The sequence below is a fragment of the Corticium candelabrum genome, chromosome 19 (assembly GCF_963422355.1).
Source record: "Corticium candelabrum chromosome 19, ooCorCand1.1, whole genome shotgun sequence".
Taxonomy (NCBI): domain Eukaryota; kingdom Metazoa; phylum Porifera; class Homoscleromorpha; order Homosclerophorida; family Plakinidae; genus Corticium; species Corticium candelabrum.
Window position 1 is genome coordinate 124,660 of NC_085103.1, and position 18,027 is coordinate 142,686.

The 18,027-nt window shown below is 40.7% G+C and overlaps 2 protein-coding genes across 2 annotated transcripts; one reads left to right on the top strand and one right to left on the bottom strand.

The window, feature by feature from the left end:
• The first annotated feature begins 1,720 nt into the window (after positions 1-1,720).
• On the top strand, positions 1,721-16,292 carry LOC134195208 (dolichyl-diphosphooligosaccharide--protein glycosyltransferase subunit STT3B-like). The gene is made up of 10 exons (XM_062664208.1): positions 1,721-1,956; positions 3,612-3,825; positions 7,188-7,253; positions 7,317-7,416; positions 7,485-7,583; positions 14,619-14,765; positions 14,848-14,896; positions 15,455-15,609; positions 15,665-15,885; positions 15,938-16,292. The coding sequence occupies exons 1-10, from the start codon at positions 1,721-1,723 to the stop codon at positions 16,148-16,150; spliced, it is 1,500 nt and encodes a 499-aa protein (XP_062520192.1). The 3' UTR covers positions 16,151-16,292.
• Positions 9,652-12,639, bottom strand: LOC134194845 (uncharacterized). The gene is made up of 5 exons (XM_062663819.1): positions 11,793-12,639; positions 11,590-11,737; positions 11,266-11,537; positions 10,755-11,203; positions 9,652-10,703 (listed from the first exon to the last, which is right to left on the bottom strand). The coding sequence occupies exons 1-5, from the start codon at positions 12,413-12,415 to the stop codon at positions 9,652-9,654; spliced, it is 2,544 nt and encodes an 847-aa protein (XP_062519803.1). The 5' UTR covers positions 12,416-12,639.
• Positions 16,293-18,027: the final 1,735 nt, after the last annotated feature.

An 18,027-nucleotide genomic window follows, 5' to 3' on the forward strand; every position in this document is an offset into this window, starting at 1 on the left:
TGAAGTGCATCACTGTATTGCCCTTCTGATGCTAACCTCAACGATCTTCGAGTATTGGCAGGAGATATGTTTGAGGCATTTACTTAAGTGTGGTAAGAATTAGTCTCAGCCCTGACGTCAAGGCACAGTTTCAGAATCTTTCCATTTATCCAATGTTAAACACGAGAAGACAAAATTTCCTTTACAGCGTACGTCTTTTTTCTGCCATCTTGAGGAGGACAGTGAAAGGTAGCCTTAGCCAACATGAAGAAGTGAGGAAATCTCCTCAAGCCATTTATATATACTTCATCTGCTGCTTTTCTCGGAAGCTGTAAACTCAAATCAAAGTTGGTTAACTGTCTACTGAAACGCAATCTACCTTCTCTGTTCACTTTAGTCAAACCTTTACCTGGAGAAGTGGAAACACGAGGAATCGTGCGCAACCTACTTTCTAAACACGAATCAATTTCTTTAGATTTGACGACAGCTACACAACACCAGATTCAGTCAACTAGATAATATTTTTTCTCTAACCTCTAGATTTGGCGAGTGTCAGAGATAGAGCCCGCCTGAAGACTATATCATCTCCTCGTGCAGGTGCATGGTTGTAGGCAACTCCAAACTGTAACCTAAGCCTCACCATGTCACCCCATGAGTTTGTTGTAGCTTCTAGATATTGGCTGGGTCTGCCTTTTGTTTCCTTTCCACCAAAAAACATTAGATGTTTGTGTGGTCAGCCACTAGACCTATATGGACATCACCTTGTTGGATGTGGTCCTGTTCGTTTGAATCGTCATAATGCTTTGTGTGAGACTATTTGGCAATCACTTCTTATTGATTCAAAACAAGTTATAAAAGAACATAGAAGCTCGGGTAAAACCAAATACTGATGTTTTCCATCCAAATTTCTTGAAAGGACAACCTGGATACTTGACATCACAGTAAGGAACACGTAACCATCACACATCCCTTGAGTTGCTGAAACATCCGGTGTTGTGGCAGAAGCGGCTGAGAAGGACAAGGATGATCGTCATGCAAGAGTGACTTCTGCCGGTGTGCTTTTACCTTTTCGTAGTGGAAACGCTTGACTTGGTCGCCAGATAGTTTAGAAATGTTGAAATCAATAGCTTTGAAAGTATGTGCTGTGCTAGCTGTTTCTTTCTGGAAGACTTTCAAGAACTTGTTAGAGCAGCTTTCTGTAAATTATGGCTTTATAACGCCAGAATGATTTCTAGCCACATGCTTGCAGAAATGGATGATGTTTTGAGTTGGGACTTTTCTGTATGTGAGTAAATAGCTTTGAGTGTGTCTGTCACAGGTGCTGCCAGCCTGACCGGGGAGATTGAGAAAGGTATGACTTCACTCAACTCTGACGACTACCACAGCTACTGCAACAAATAGATTTGTTTTGTATCTGTGCTTTGGTAGCTCTACGTGAGAGGCCATCCAAAACTAGCTAGAGATATTCCGGTTCTCGCTAGAACGAGCCAAATCCATTAATTGTTGCGGGTCAAGATAGTTACCTAACATCACTACATTGGCCTATATTTTATACTTAGACAATTGCGTTGAACCAAGACTTTGCGTCTGAATATAAAGGGTATCCGAAACTAGATCCGGGACTCTATGGTTGCAACTGAGTTACACAGAAAGAGTAGCATCAACCTCGCTACTAATGTGTGATGTACTGTAGATGGCACGCATGAACTGTATGGTGTAAAGTAGATAGTTGGTAAATGTTATGCGTGTGACAGTTGTTATGTATTCGTTTGAGATATATCTTGTAAAGAAGTGGGTTACCATGGTGAGCGGCTTTGGAGCACCACCTACAGACCTCTATGTAGAGGTTTACTCAGATAAGACTTGTGGTGTGTTCTGTGGTGTACTGGTTAGCATACATATTGGCCCATGGGGAGACGTGGGTTTCGGACGATGGGGACACATTACTTCTACCGATTTACCACCAACTTCTTTACAGTGTGGAAAGAAATAGCGGGTGGACATCGGACAATGTTCCACCAAATGCATTGTTTGTCCGGCCAAATCCACTTCTAGGCTTGGTGTAATGAGTTTGTCTCTCAGCACGTGATGGGCTTTCCAATATGGTGATAATTTCATGAGCATAGGAGCCTCCTCGTGTGATTTATCCAAAGGAAACCTTAGCTGAAATGTACTGTAGCTGTTCCGTAAGTCACATAGAGCTACTTTCCTCTCACTTTGGGTCTGAAAGTTTATCGTGCGCCTGTGTTTGTTAGAAACCACTTAGTAGGTGCTACTATTCCAAATACCTTCATTTGCACACAACACTGAGAAACACATTACAGTAGGCATACTGCTACGAAACCACTAGCCAACTATCTAACAAAGTGATTTTCCCCTTCTTAGCATAGTATAGACGCATTACTTTGGTAAGTACTTCCAAGTAGCGAAAACAATGGAATGCAATTACGGCATTGAGATAATTGGTGGCATCCCTATTTAGCACATAACCATACCATATAGGTTAACCATTTTCATATGATAACAGCTTATAAAATTATATGCAAATGGTTGCAGTGGGGGCGGGACTTATTGATACATGTCACACCACACATAAACGAAAGTCCTACCTATTCTCTATTTGCGTTGACCGGGCTGATCGTAAATTCCCTATGACTTTGCTACACAATGTTCTGAAGATACCAGTTGAAACCGCAGGACCTCCCATTTCTAAAAGTGGAAATGGTTGACATTAATCTAGCAGCGAGAGCTAGCGATAAGACGGTGTTGTGCATATCAAAGTTTTCTGCAACCACTAATGATCTTTAAGATGTGATCTAATTAAACGTTATGTCATTGTCAGTGATAGTCTCTGTACTCTGGATGTTTACAATGATGTATACCTGACACCATTTAGGCCAATACAATTAACAATAAAGATCTAAAGAGCACTCGTGGAGCCTGACCTTTCTCATTATCTACCTCCATTGGCCAGGTCAACGCAAATGGAAAATAGGCTCAGTCTGTCCGAGCCAAAATAATTTCCTATTTTTCACAGTGTATACATATATATTATTTATTTTTTAACATATATTTAACAGACTAATGGTGACCCAGTAGAGTCACCTTATTTTATAGAGTATGTATACACTGTAGATACTTGTATATGTATATATTATATTTATATATTACATACGTATACGTGTTATTTTAACAGTTAGCCAGGGAAAATGTCAATATCTGCTAAGCAGACAGTAAGTCTATCCATTGGCAATTTGGTGTTGTAATGCCAGATGCACGTAGGTAGTCAGTTGCTCATGCAGTCTGTTGACTGCTTGATGATGGAATTTTATTCCCGTGTGCAGAATGGTCTTCCTTGCTGTAGCTTTGAAGGTGTCCAATCACCGAAAGACTCCACTACCAGTTTAACTATTAACAAGCTTTAACTATTTCCAGGTATTGACTAGCTTTCTCTATTTCTCCAGCAGGAGCTGCAGCTCTGGCTATGTTGGCAGAGTTGAGAAGATATGAATTTTGGAAAGAACTTCTAACAGTTAAATCAAAGTATTCTTCTTTATCTTGAGCGAAATCGGGATGGAATATGTCATCAGGTCTTGAGTTATCTTCACTGCTACAGCGAATTTCTTGTTTAGTACGTGGATTATCAATACAGAGTGCTCCAAAACTAGTTCACAAAGAGCATTGTGCCTTCTAATACATAGAGGATCGTCGCCACAACCCAACACGTGGTCTTCAGATGTGTCGATAACAAATCCACAAGGGCGTCTTGTAAAGTTTGGTACAGGTGGAAAAATGGAAATTCTGAGGCAGTACCGCAGTGAAACTATGAACTCCTGTGAGGGCATGGTAAGGCCTAAATTATGGTTAGGAATTGCCCTAAGCCATGGCCCTGCATGTGGAGATGAAAGAGAATTGAGACGAGCTTGAGCTCTCAACCCAACAGAGTTTCTTATTTCACTGAAACAACTTGTCAAGAGTCTTCTGAATTAGTTTTTGTGTGGAAGTCACGATATTGATGTTACCGTGTAAAAGCAGGTGTGAAAGTCTATCACTCATCATAAATAAGTTCACCAGGAAAGGTAGAGTCATCTCCAAACAATTGGGTTGAAAAAAGTCTCGTGCCGCTGCAACTGCCAATGAAAGCTGCTATGGATGATCGTGTAGCAGATCTGAGACCAAGACCACAAAGGCGAATAGGCAGTGTGGCCTGAGCCCAAGAGACATCAGATTTAGATGAGAGAGAGAGAGAGAGAGATAGTCTCTAAGCAGCTTTGTATGTTAGAATTAAATGTAATAAGTTGTTTCTCGACACGATTTGAAGGCACTGTCCTCAGTAGTTAATTTTGCACACATCCATACAACTTCTTAACAGATTAAGTTCTATCTGTGGGTTTTTTGGTCTGGAAGAAGATCTTGAAGACAGCGAACTTTGTCTATACATTTTGCTAGAAAGGTGACAAAAAACTTGGCAGATCCAGAAACAAGAGAGCCTAGTAATTTGAGACCTTTAGCAGACTTCTGAATTCGTTGAATCTCGGCAGGAAACTCAGGAAATAATGTCTCACCAGTAGGCCAGAACGCCTCACTTTTGCTTATAACAGTAAACCATCTGAAGGACCAGCCACAGATAGTTTGTTCAGGAGGGAAGAGACTGCTGTGCGAGACCCATTAAACGTACCGTCACCTAAATATATATATGTGTATATATATAACGAGTGGACAAGATTTTGGATTGGCAGGACTGTTTGACAGCTTTAGAGGATCCTCAGGTGGAGCTTCATCTTCTCCGCAGCTGTTTGAGCCTTTGCAAGCTGAAGCACATCATTAGAACCGTTCCTGGCTTCAAGATCAATGATGTATTGATGCAGTTTGACAGTGGTCTTCATCACAGTTTAGAGGCTTTATCCTCTTCTTCGGTCTCTGACCTGGCATGGAAACAGGCAACTCTTCCAGTTTGTTTGAGTGGTCTAGGTCTTCGTGAGGCCTCTAGATCTTCATCTGCAGCTTTTGTTGGCAGCTGCAACTCTTCTCGGCAGTTGTCTCTCCGTCTTCTTAATGACTCAGCGTTCATGCCGGTACATGAAGAAAATGATTGGACCCAGCATTCTTCCTTTTTCCCTGGTGAAGTGCAATGTCGACAACATCTTGCAAGTCTTTTACCACCTACTAGTTCTGTCTCGTCCTCTGTTTCTTCTACACAACATTCCTTCCAGAAGGCTCTGGATGATGCTTTGAGATCCAGCATTAAAGTCAGCTTTGTTAGTCTGCGAGAACAGGCACGTTTCAGTGCTCTCGCATATCCTCATGCGGGGGCTTGGTTGAGGGCAATCCCCAACTCAAGTTTGGGCCTGGCCATGTCTCCGCGTGAATTTGTGACTTCTTTGTGTTTACGTTTGGGAATTCCGGTTTTTCCAGCATCTCCAAAACTCGGTTCGTTGTGTGTGTGCGGTCATGAATTGGACATTTTTGGTGATCATGCTCTTGGCTGTGGTCCTCTTTGGATTAAGCGACATGATGCCTTATGTGACGTCATCTTCCACTAGTTGCTCTTAGACAACTCCAATGTACGTCGAGAACAATGCTGTTCCTCTCATTCTATGACAAGACCAGGTGACGTTTTCCATCCCGACTTTTCCCTAGGCAAGGCTGCTTATTTCGACATTTCCGTGAGGAATTCGTTCACTCCCTCTCACCTTATTAATGCTGCCATAAAAGCTGGTGCTGCTGCTGAGGCTGGGGAAGTGGACAAAGATGAACGCCATCTTGCTCAACGTTTCAAGTTATGGCTGTTTGTTTAATTCTCTTGTGGTGGAATCATACGGAGTGTGGGCTGCACATAGTCTGGAGGTGTTGAGATCAATTGTCAAGAAGTCTCTTCTATCATCTGGCTTGTCTCTGGGCCAAGCTTCCAGGCAATTTCACGAACAGTTATCTGTTCGTTTATGGCAGTATAATTCAAGACTGATTAGTAACTATCTACCTAATTTTTATGACTTAGACTCTTTGTGCTTCCGTCCTTAGGGTGGATATGTGTTATCTGTGTTATCTGTATTATATACAAATATATATATATATATATATATATATATATATATATATATATATATATACTAGTACTGCCCGCCCTATGGGCGGTGGCAATCTATTGTTGTACGCCACTTCTGCAAAGAATACGCACCTTCCATGACACACGGATGCACGCATGCACACAAAAGCAGCCCAGTGAGTCGGCAGACCGTGAGCCGCAGCCGGCTTACTTCGAGTACAGCCAGCGCATCCAGACGATCAATGCAGATGAAGCGCAGACCAGTTCACGTCACATTTGCATACTCGGTCAATTGAATAAACAATCTCCCGCACATCTCAATCTCCCGTGTATCTCAATTCACGTCACATTCGCATACTCGGCACTTCCGCAAAGACACATTTGCGTAGCAGTCCAATTTTAGGTTAATTTCAGCCCCCAAAGCAATCCGATGCAACCGTTCGTCTCTGACTACGCATTTTCTAGCATCTCATGTCAGACTCTTCCCACCTAAAACGTCATGATCTATTCGTGGAGAACGACGTCACTTTTGTGAAGACAAATTCAGTAACACACAGATGCACGCACACACAAGTGGCCTGCGCATCTCATTTCAGGCCGCCAAAGTCTTGTTTTGGGCCGTCGGAGGCAGTCGAGGCAAAATCCAATGTGACCGTTCGTCTCAAACTTGCGATCTTGACTGGCCCACCGCGTTTCATGACGATCCGAGACCAGCGTCATGTCGATCAGCGCCTTACAGACAGACAGACATGTGGGCGGTCCCGAGCGTTTGCGTATTATTGTATATATATATATATATATATATATATATATATATATATATATATATATTCTCTGGGTTTGTGGTCAGCTCACAGCCTTAGGATCTTGAAGACAATTGCCAGAAGACTGACATTTTGTAACTATGCTATTATTAGTCAATCCGTAGACTATTTGCATCAGCAATTTTTTTGTAGATTGTGGCAGTACAATACCAAGCTGATTTTGCATAGATTGTCTTTAATTGTTAGTGACAATTTCACCTCACTTGACATTTAGTGTTGGGAGGTGTTAAATACACTAATAGATTATTTCTCCAAGAATATATATGCATATGTATGTGTTATAAATGTATATACATGTATCTATATATGGCAATGTCAACATTTTGCTGTTTATGTAGATCAAATCGGTGAAGACAGGTTCTATTTTTTGGTCTGCCCTTACAGCTCTCTCTTACATGTATATGGTAATGCCACTTTCTTATTGTTTAGCCATCAAGTTTCTTTTTACTTATATTTGGGTTAACTAGGTGTCGGCATGGGGTGGATATGTATTTATTATCAACTTGATTCCTCTTCATATTTGTGTGTTGCTGCTGATGGGAAGATATTCTAAGCGAATTCATATTGGTATGGAATAAACATTTTGACATGATGATTATTTTCAAGTTTGCTTGACTTTTGTTTGCTATCTGCAGCATATTCAGTTTTTTATATTCTTGGTCTGCTGTTCTCAATGCAAATACCATTTGTTGGCTTTCAGCCAATTCGGACAAGTGAACATATGGCATCTGCAGGTGGGTTGTGGCTTTTTTGGTTTGATTGATCAATTTTGCTGTTGCTGTTTACTTGCTGTTTGAATTGGTGTTAGTGATGTTTTGCAGTTGTTTGCTGCTTGTTTGCTTAGGCTGTACAGTAGGATAGGTCTTTAAAGGAACACTTTGGAGAACTACGCAGTGTCTAGTGCATAGCATAGTGCACAACTGAAATAGCGAGGTCCAGTGATTGTCAGTGTTTGCAAAAGCGGAGCCATATAGTATAGTGGCTCTGCGCAAGTGTTCCTGCATAGGGATGAGTGCCTCTTAAACTGTTACAACAACATCGACAACAGCATCCATTGCCTTCAACGCCAAAGAATTTCTCCAAACAATGATTCCCTCGAATGTTACCGAACGGAAATATATCGCACAAAAGGTCAGTCTCTAGACGGTCTGAAAGTAGCACAACGGTTTCCACTGTGCTTGGAGCGACAGAAACAACAGAGAGGTCGTTCCAGGAATGTGATTGCATCAGTAAGCTCGCTTGAGCTGATTGTGTGCCAAGAAACGGTACACTTGGCGGACAAGATTCTTGAAACAGCCATTTTAGTTTCAAGTTATGAAGCGTTCTTAATGTACATCTGTCGGGTTTGCTCTGAGGTAGCGCTCGAATACTCAACTTGGTTAGTATGGATTTCTCATTAGCGAGCAAAGACGGAGCAGTAGTGCACTATGTTGCGCACTAGACGCTGTGCAGTTCTCCTGAGTGCTCCTTAAAAGGGAAGGCCAGCAAATGAACTTAACTTGTATGAGTAGATCTTACAAAGACAAATCGATCGGCATAAGTCAGTTCGTGCGTTAACTTCACTTTCATAATGGAGAACGAGCGATGTTTCTGTGATGTGCAATGCCCATGCGCCCACTCTCCAATTCCTGTTCAATTAAGGTTTGCCCACTGCAAACGAATCGATGCGTTTACAGATGACTGCTGCGGATATATCGAGAATGCCGAATGTGAATGCAAAGATATTATGAAGATTTTCCTTCTTGCCATTAATGGTTTCTCTCTAAAGTAAAATGGTGTCGCTAGAGCTGTTTTAGTCAGACTTTCTAACAGAATTCCTCATTACTATGGCTTACCTAGAGAACACGCTTTTGCTTGAGCATTTGTTTACCCTTGTTCTTTTGATATCTAAAGAGAAACGTTTGTTCAGCGTACTATCTGGCTTGTGCAAAGAGGACGATCATATTTTCACATCTGGGATTGTAACCTTCTACCAATCAGCGACAAAAGAAAGTGATCAAACCGGATGTGTAAATAGGAAGGTCCTCTGTTTCTCTTTGAATGAAAAACATTGCTCGTTCTCAGTTACGAAAGCGAAGATAACAGAATAACTTATACTCGTCCCAATCACTTTGTCTTTGTAAGATCTACTCACAAACGTTAAGTTCAGTTTTGTTGGCCTTTCCCTTTAACCCTTCACGAACGCACTGCTAAGTTCCCTCCCTCTATGACCTTTGTACTACTATGTCACGCCTATAATTGTCTAGCGTGCGTCTTTATTATCTAGCGCGCGCCTTTATAGTCTAGCGCGCGCATAACAAAATACTATTATTTGCAACTGTAGCAACATTATAGAAGTAAAAATAACAATTCTGACACGTATAAAATGTACATAAATTGCTCGTTTGAATGACACAACTTTTGTAACTACCTCTAACTGTTTCAATATTTTATTTCGTCTAACTGTTTATTTTACCTCTATTATGCATAACAATCCAATCAAGTTGATTGACTATTTGAAAAAATATTGATATGCAAAATGCTAAACCAATACAAAATATTTGCAGCAGTGACTTCACGCTTACAATTATATACACATATATACACCTAATCCAACACTAAAAAACAACAAACTGTTACTATATACAACAATATATAAATAGAAATATACAACAATATATAAATAGAAATATACAAAAATATATATAGAAATATACAACAATATATAATAGAAATATACAACACTATAAATAGAAATATACAATATACACAGTCACAGTGTGGCAATTTTCAGTCATTTTCTGTGTGGTACTTTATAAAACACTATCGCTCAGCAGATGACACACAGAGGGGGACGTTGCATTCTTGGCAGCGATACCTGGTTTTTGAGTTATGTCTGCCTTCAGATACACAAACAATGCAACGTACTAACCCCTCTGCTATAACCGGCATGTGTGAGCTATACCGAGGGTTTGGCACCTGTTGTAGTTGTTGTTGCTGTTGTTGTATTTGTTGTTGCTGTTGTTGTATCAGTAAATGTTGTTGTTGCATTTGTTGTTGCATTTGTTGTTGCTGTTGTTGTCGTTGTTGTATTTGTTGTTGTTGTTGTTGTATTTGTTGTTGTGCATGTGTGAGTTGTTGTTGCAGCTGTTCTTTTTGTTGTTGCATCTGTTCTTTTTCTTGTTTCATCTGTTCTTTTTGTTGTTTCATCTGTTCTTTTTCTTGTTGCATCTGTTGTTGTTGTTGTTGTTGTATAAGTTGTTGTTGTTGTGTGTCTACTCTATGTTGTTGTACTTGTGATAATATTAGTAATTGCTGTATTTGCTGTTGTTGTTGTTGTTCTTCTTCTTGTTGTCGTCTCCGTTGTTGTGGTGTCGGTGCGGGAATTTGTATCATACGTTTTGTCAAAAAACAAAATTGGGCTAATGGTTCGCTAATGTCAATTCCTGCCAACCCTCGGATAAGCTCACACCTGAAGTCTTTCTGCGCATACTGCCCTTTCCTCTGGAGACGTTCATCTTGAGGATGTTGTTTTTGAAGGGCAGTAAACATGATGAAGCTGTTGAGAATAGCTAAGTCAATCATGTGCAGAAAGATCTTCTTCCAGTACTTGAGGCTCTTATGCAATACTTCATAATATTTAATCATTTGGTCTGATTTATCTACACCTCCCATGTGGGCGTTGTAGTCGCAAATAGCCTCAGGTCTGAGAATACGGATCCTGTGGTGCCCATCATACTTTGCACGATCCTTGGTGAATCTTTCGCAAAGAGCATGATGGTGTCCAGAATGAAGGGTGCTCATAAGCGTTACCACGTTACGGTCCACCCATTGAATGGTACAGAGTGGACCATCACATTCATAACGAAATGAACCTAAACAAAACTGTAATTGTATTTGCTAATAAACACATATGCTATAGTTACCTCGTGGCAATTTTGAGAACAGACGAATGTTCTTCAAATCGGCAGGAACACCCTTCCTGTTTTTCTGGACTGTACCACAGGCCATTGTACGCCGGTCATAGAGCTCCTTGAACAGGGGTCCTGATGTATAGAATTGATCAGTGTACACAGTGTACCCCTGATCAAGGAGAGGATCCATCATACGCATGACTGTACGATGGATCACACTTGTGTCATCTGCTGACTGAAGTGTTGTCTTCCGTCGTTTTCGAGCTGAGCCAGCTGATGGTGTTGTGGTTGCAGCTGCTGTTGTTGCTGCTTGTGATGTTGTTATTCCCGCTGTCGCCGCCACTGATGATTGACGCTCCTTGCCCGTGTAAATATCGAAGTTGTATGTGTAGCCAGAAATAGAATCGCATACACAATACAACTTCACACCCCACTTGACGGGTTTGTTTTTGATGTATTGCCTAACAATAGCAAGATCATATTCAGTATTTGTTCAGCTTATATTTTGGAAACCTTTACATACCTAAAAGCAAAACGGCCTTTGGCTTTCACCATGCGCTCGTCAAGTGAGACACGGGCTTGAGGCTGACCATATTCAAGACAATTTCTACGTAATTCGTCGTATACTGTACGAACTTTTCTCAATGGGTCAGCCTCTCGGTCCTTATCAGTACGAGGATTTTCCATCTGTAGGACCGATAGGATTGCGTCAAAACGGTCGCGAGACATGAACTTTCTGGCCCACAACCCGTAAAAGGGAAAAGTTGTGCGCCAGTAATCTGTGAGCTCAGGAACCTACAGATACAAAAATCAAAAATAATACACTAAATATTTTGTTATAGTATACCTTGACAAGTCCCATGTATATCAAGAGCCCAATCAGCGAGTTCATCTCGACAACCGTCACTGGTCGAAAACTACCCTCCCCTCGCCGTCCTCCAGACTTGCCTCTATAACTTTTTTTGCAGTTATCTTCACCGTTGATGTTACTGTTTCTACACAATATTATACCATGAAGACAGATGCAGAGAAAAGACATCAAACACATACGTTCTGATAATCTCCAGCATGTTGTCAGTAAAGAACAATTTGAAGAATCCTACAGCAGTGGTAGGATACGGTTGAGGAGGGTAGAATCCTGCCGGCCTTCGTGGTGCAAATTGTGGTAATTGCCGTTGGTAATCATCCACAGGTGGAACATGGCACAAATGCTCGACAGGCAGTGCATCAGTGCGGCGATCAAGACGGGCAGCTGGCTCAGGCTCAGAGTCAGATGACTCAGACGAGGAAGCTGGTGAATGACGTTGAGTTGCTCGACGTTGAGTTGCTCGACGACGAGCTGGCTGTTTTCTAGTTGGCTGCTGACGAGGTTGAGGTGGTGGTTGCTGATGGGGAAGAGTTGATGACACAGAAACAGCAGTGACTGAAGAAGAAGGAGCTGAATGAGAAGTAGGGGGTGAATTGGCAGGTAGAGAAGTAGCAGGTAGTGATAAATGTGGATCTGGTGATGAAGGAGAATGATTGTGAGGTGAAGGGGGGCTAATACAAATATAAGATATTAGAATCTGTGTGCATGAGTGCAATATATTGCATCTGTAATCACAAAATACAGGTACACAGCCATAGCAACCGCAACACAACAAGTCCGTTGCTATGTGCGTTGCTATGGGCATAACTCAAATTCTTGCCAACTCCTAACATCCAAACTTGGAAAACATTTACTGAAACGTAAAAACTAAACAGCGCATAGCAAAAAACGAAACGAATAGACATCAAACTGTTTTACATACCGATGTCTACCACAACATACGGGTACACAGCCATAGCAACCGAACACTCATGCGTTGCTAAGCGCATAACTCAAATTCTTCCCAACGGCTAACGCCCAAACTTGCAAAACAGGTACTACAAACGTTACTGAACAACGTATCACAAAAAAACGAGATGATTAGACATCAAAACGTTAGACTTACAGCGTAGCGTCATCGCTGTCTTCCTCGACGGGTAGCACTTCTTCGTTGTCCGTCGAGTCACAGTTGGACGACGATATCGAAGTCAGCGACACATTACCACCATCGTCATCATCGTCATCAGTTGTTTGCAGCTGAAAAATATTAGCCAAATCGCCAACAGGCAGCGAAGCCCCAACTTGAGAAGAGCGCTGCGACATCCGGTGGAAAGAAAATTATGACCAAGCCGCATGCGCCGTTAAAAATTTGCCCGTATGTGTAGACACGCCTCAAAGGTGTGTCTAACAGTGAAAAATATTTTGATTGGCTACAAGCGTTCAGGAAGGTGGATATTCGACGATGAAGTCACGTGGCCGGAAACAGACCATGACGTCAGAGGTGTGCAAACTGCGATATCTAGCGATTACGAGAACGTAGACTCCTCAAAGTAGGTTCATTTGAAAGATAATTTAATAGCGAATCGTTTAGGCTATAATTTAAAAGTATTGACAAAGGCTCCTTTGCAGGAAACCGGAATAGCAAAGCCGGGTACTGACCGGAGGTGGAGACAAGGTACGCGCGTTACCGACGTCACTCCACGTGATGACCTACGTAGCGCGACGTAATAACTAGTCAGGAATAGAAGGGTTAAGTTAAGGCCATTTGTTATCACCAACGAGGTAGCGTTAGTATGTAGGGTTGACTTTGTGTTCAGTCCCTGTAAGAGCGGGTATCGGTATAAATCATTTCTTGTACAAAGCTGATTTCCATACCAACCTCTGCGATTGCAACAGAGCAGGTCCATGACTACTCAAATTTGTCATTTCAGTGCATGATTCCCTCTCTAGAACCGACCCCGGCGTGGAATTTCTCGATGACGCGAATGCTACACTTACCAGTTCATTTGAACACATGCCCACATCAGTCCCATGTAGACTGTACGGGGCAGCAAATTTACTTTTAGAATAAAGGCTGGAAATAGAACCAAGCAGCAAGTGGTTTTGTCAATATACATCAGGATCTTCATGAACTCATCTGTTCTTTTTACATCATACATACATGCCAATCATATTACACACTATATTCATGTTATCTGATTCGATCGGACAGACTCATCTCCCATCTAGCAGACAATCTAGCAGACACCTTTCTGACGAAATCGTTCCGCTTCTCTGTCGCCCTCCGCAACGCTTCCAGCTATTGAAGACTTTATGCTGATTGAAGCCACTCTTCTACTGATAGCGTTTCTTTCTAAATTCAGATTGCATTTTGCACTGAGTTCAACCTACACGTTTCCTGTGCCGAGTGGTACAAGGGGAGTGTGTCGATTTCTAGCCTCATTGTCTACCTCACCAATTGCACTGCTCACGTACACCGTTACCACTGTGCATATCTATGCTCATGCTGAAAAAGAATGCAAACAAATATTTAAAACATTTTGAAAAATGAGAAAGATGTAGGGTTGTCGTACGAAAAAGGGTAGAAACAAGACCATGTAAGGGTGTGCTGTGACATCTTTTGTATACAGACTGACTGAGCAATACATCATCTCTACATTGCACCATTTTCTAATTAGTAAGGTCTGAAACACATATTATAGTGTCTCTAATTAGCTATAGAAAATGTTGCAATGTAGAGATGATGTATTGTTCAGTCAGTCTGTATACGAAAGATGTCACAGCACACCCTTTCATGGTCTTGTTTCTATTCTTTTTTGTACGGCAACCCTACATCTTTTTCATTTTTTGAAAATGTTTTTAATACTTTGTATATATCATGTGTGTTTACCAGGACTAAGCTCATTGCTACTCTATTATTTACATAATTCCTTGAACACACTATACATCACATTAGTTTTTCCATTTTAGTGGATTTAGCATTAACGAATTTAAGGATGTAAACAGAGTAATAATTATCTTTCTTTTAGGTGCATTCGTGTTGATTCAAGCTGTTGGAGCATTTATGTTTCTTCGTTCTCTTATGACCTTTCGTGATATTCGCAAACTTTTTTATGCCTTGGTTGTGGGATCGGCTGGTGCTGTCTTTATTGCAGTAATAGGCCTTACATATGCTGGTTAGTTGAGTTGAACTTTATGACCTGTGGAGTATGTTGTAAGAGTTGTTGTATGCTGGTAACACTATCCAATCTTTTGCAGGTTATATTGCTCCCTGGAGTGGTCGTTTCTATTCATTGTATGATACTGGGTATGAGCACATTCTTTTGTATAGATGGTAACCAGGGCAGGGATGAACTTTATTATTTGTTGGAGAAGAAATTTATTTTTTTAAACCACGATGGAGTGGGTTAATATTATTCAGACAAACAAATGTGTTTTTACAATTTCCAAGCAGTAGCAGAGAATCATTATTGATGTCAAATTCAATGATATCGTTTTATCTTTATTTATCAAGACTTATGCTGTCTTGGGACTGCAGTTAGGTAGTCACTTTAGAGTTTATTACTCAGAAAGACAGACACTCATGCAGTGTTGGACAAGGAATGAACAAAGACACTGAAAGGAAGAAAGATATAGACAGACTGACCTACACACAAGCAGGCAGAGACACAAATGGAGCCAAGTAGACAATAGTAGGACCTGGAAAGTCTATGGAATGATAGACAATGGATAAACCTGTGGCTCTTCTAGTTATTGTAATAGCTTATTGATGTAACAGCTTTCATGCTGTAGGCTATCTGTTATACCTTTATAGACTGGCATATACAAAAGTGCCTTGTGGACTGTAATAGTTTTATGTACATAGTTATGCAAAAATCCACATTCCTATTATTGCATCAGTGTCGGAGCATCAGCCAACCACTTGGGTGTCTTTCTTCTTTGATCTTCACTTTTTGGTGTGCACTTTTCCAGCGGGTGTGTGGCTCTGCATTCGACAGCACAACGATGAGAGAGTTTTTAGTAACCATTTAAAATATTGATATAAACATGGTTTCTTCTGTAAGTGATTGTTTAGTTGTTCTCTATGCTGTGTCAGCTGTGTATTTTGCGGGAGTGATGGTTCGTCTCATGTTGACATTGACACCATGTGTTTGCATCCTCTCTGCTATTGCCATCTCAAAGACACTGGATGTGTATCTTTACACTGAACCAACAAAATCAAAGAAAGAGAAGACTGATACAGAAGCAGAACTAGAAATCAACCCTGTTAAAGACAAAAAAGACATGTACAAACAGGTGTGTCTTTTTTGAATTTGTTTTGGGGGAAGTTTTGATGAATGTTGGCTAGGTGAAACCTAAGAAGGGAGGGAAGAAGGAGAAATCATCTGATGGAAGTTGGGAGGATGAAGGATTACCACAGAATATTAAGTCTTTTCCTGTGATGGCTATTATTATGCTTCTGCTTCTGTTTGCCTGCCATGCTACATGGGTAACCAGCAATGCCTATTCCAGTCCGTCAATTGTTTTAGCAACCAACAATCAAGATGGGTCAGTAAACTGATAGTAAGCGTTAATGAGTGTGGTCATCTACGTTGGATTTGAAATATGACAATAAATGCTGTAGTATATAGTATGTATAATTATAGTGATGACCAGTGAATGGCTTTATTGTAAAATTTATGTGTCTTTTATAGTGCTTGTCTTCTCCAGCAGGGTTTATCATTGAAATGTCAGACTTGATAGCTGACACTTGAAGTATAAGCAAGTCATTATGTGGCAGTGTTGATATATTTTCTTAATGTTTCTCTAATGATGAGATGCATGGTGTTTGAGTGGTGCTATATGTTGAGTACACCCTCTATGGATAATTTTTGTTATGATAAAGTGTATGGATGTACTAATTATAAGGCACTGTTAGGTAAGTCAAATGTTAGAAGCAACTTTCCAACTGCTGGATACTGGCATCAGTGTTCTCGCCAGTACCGTCAGTACCGTCATTTTGACCGTTGGGAGAGGAAGGGACGTTTGGAGTGGGGAAAACAGCATATATTGACGGTTGGGAACAGAATTGGAACGCCTTAGCATAGCATAGTGTGGCATCACCAATCTAAAGACATTAGTGATCTTGATGGTCCCAGAGTTGCTACAGAACAATACATATTCTCATGTCAGACAGCTGGTAATCTTAGGAAGTCTGCATGGTCTCCTTGTTGATGTTTGAGGTGAATTCCTGTTGACCTTTAACACAAGAAGTGCTAATGAGACTGTTGTTGCAGTAGGTGTTCTACTAAGTACTGTTTACCTTCAATCTCATGCTTTGTACACCCTTACTCTTTTAGGTCAGCTTATAAGTCCAGTTTTAAGTCAACTTGTCATTGTAATAATCTACTGTATTATCTGTCTGTCTGTCTGTGTTATTTTTAACAAGGTTATGTTCAATGAGGTTTATGCAACAAGATCTCAGTGTCAATTTTATTGAATAGCCTACCGATCATGCAGTAGCTTTAGACTTACATAGAGTCTTCTGACATTTTGTTACAGTTAGCAAACCACACTTCTTTTTAAAATTGTAGTTTCCGTCTATTATATTTTGTCTCATCTATGGAACGTAGGATATCTACGTACAACAATATACTACTCAGCAATAATCAGCAATTATGTGCATTCACGGCACAAGATCTTGTACTTGCCATCCCATTGACGTAGACACTGTCAGGCTGATAACCAGTGAGCCTCTCCTCACTGAGTAGACAATGTCTTTAATTTTTAGTGTTTCGTAATTAACTGTTAGTTATTATTATGTAGTAAGTAGTTAAATTAGCAAACTTCTGTTATGTTCTCAGCTTTCTTGTTAATGTTGCGGTTTATGTCATAGTGTTTAGTATCTACTTATATACTACTACTACTACTACTACTACTACTAATACTACTGAGAGACATAGTGTATTTGAATAAAAGTACTATGTACATATACTATGAATAGAATATACATACACTAATGTGTCCACAAAGTTTATTACTACGACTGTAAGGAAACACAACAACTAGGTAGTGACATTCTGCATGCCCAGAGACATGATATATTCAATTAACAGTAAGACAAACCACTCTCAGCAGAAGCCAAGAGTATATTGTTGTTAGTGATTGGGCGCTTTGTTTTGGATCTGCACCCCCTGATACACATAACTGCAGATCGAAGCAATGCGAAGCTTATTCGACATCTGACCCAGCATAGTGTTGTACTGTAGGCCATTTCCTGCTTTTCTGAGACGAGAGATGGCAGTCGTTTCAGGAATGTTGATGTTAAGTTGCTTGCTCCTCCTGTGCAAGAGAATATCAGTGGTGTGAAAGAAGCTTGTTCGACTCTTCTGATTTGAGCCTCGTATTTACGTTTCTTTTCTTGCTCTTGTTTTCTGTACAGAGATGATATTGCTGATG

What these genes read in the sequence shown, in the direction of transcription:
- LOC134194845 (XM_062663819.1), bottom strand. Translation starts at nt 12,415, where the DNA reads ATGCCCATAGCAACGCACATAGCAACGGACTTGTTGTGTTGCGGTTGC. An exon ending in ATGCTGGAGATTATCAGAAC is followed by an intron (nt 11,738 to 11,792) that starts GTATGTGTTTGA and finishes AATATTGTGTAG; the next exon opens with AAACAGTAACATCAACGGTG. An exon ending in TATACATGGGACTTGTCAAG is followed by an intron (nt 11,538 to 11,589) that starts GTATACTATAAC and finishes TTGTATCTGTAG; the next exon opens with GTTCCTGAGCTCACAGATTA.
- LOC134195208 (XM_062664208.1), top strand. Translation starts at nt 1,721, where the DNA reads ATGCGTGTGACAGTTGTTATGTATTCGTTTGAGATATATCTTGTAAAG. An exon ending in TATTCATTGTATGATACTGG is followed by an intron (nt 14,897 to 15,454) that starts GTATGAGCACAT and finishes TTATGTACATAG; the next exon opens with TTATGCAAAAATCCACATTC. An exon ending in AAAAAGACATGTACAAACAG is followed by an intron (nt 15,886 to 15,937) that starts GTGTGTCTTTTT and finishes AATGTTGGCTAG; the next exon opens with GTGAAACCTAAGAAGGGAGG.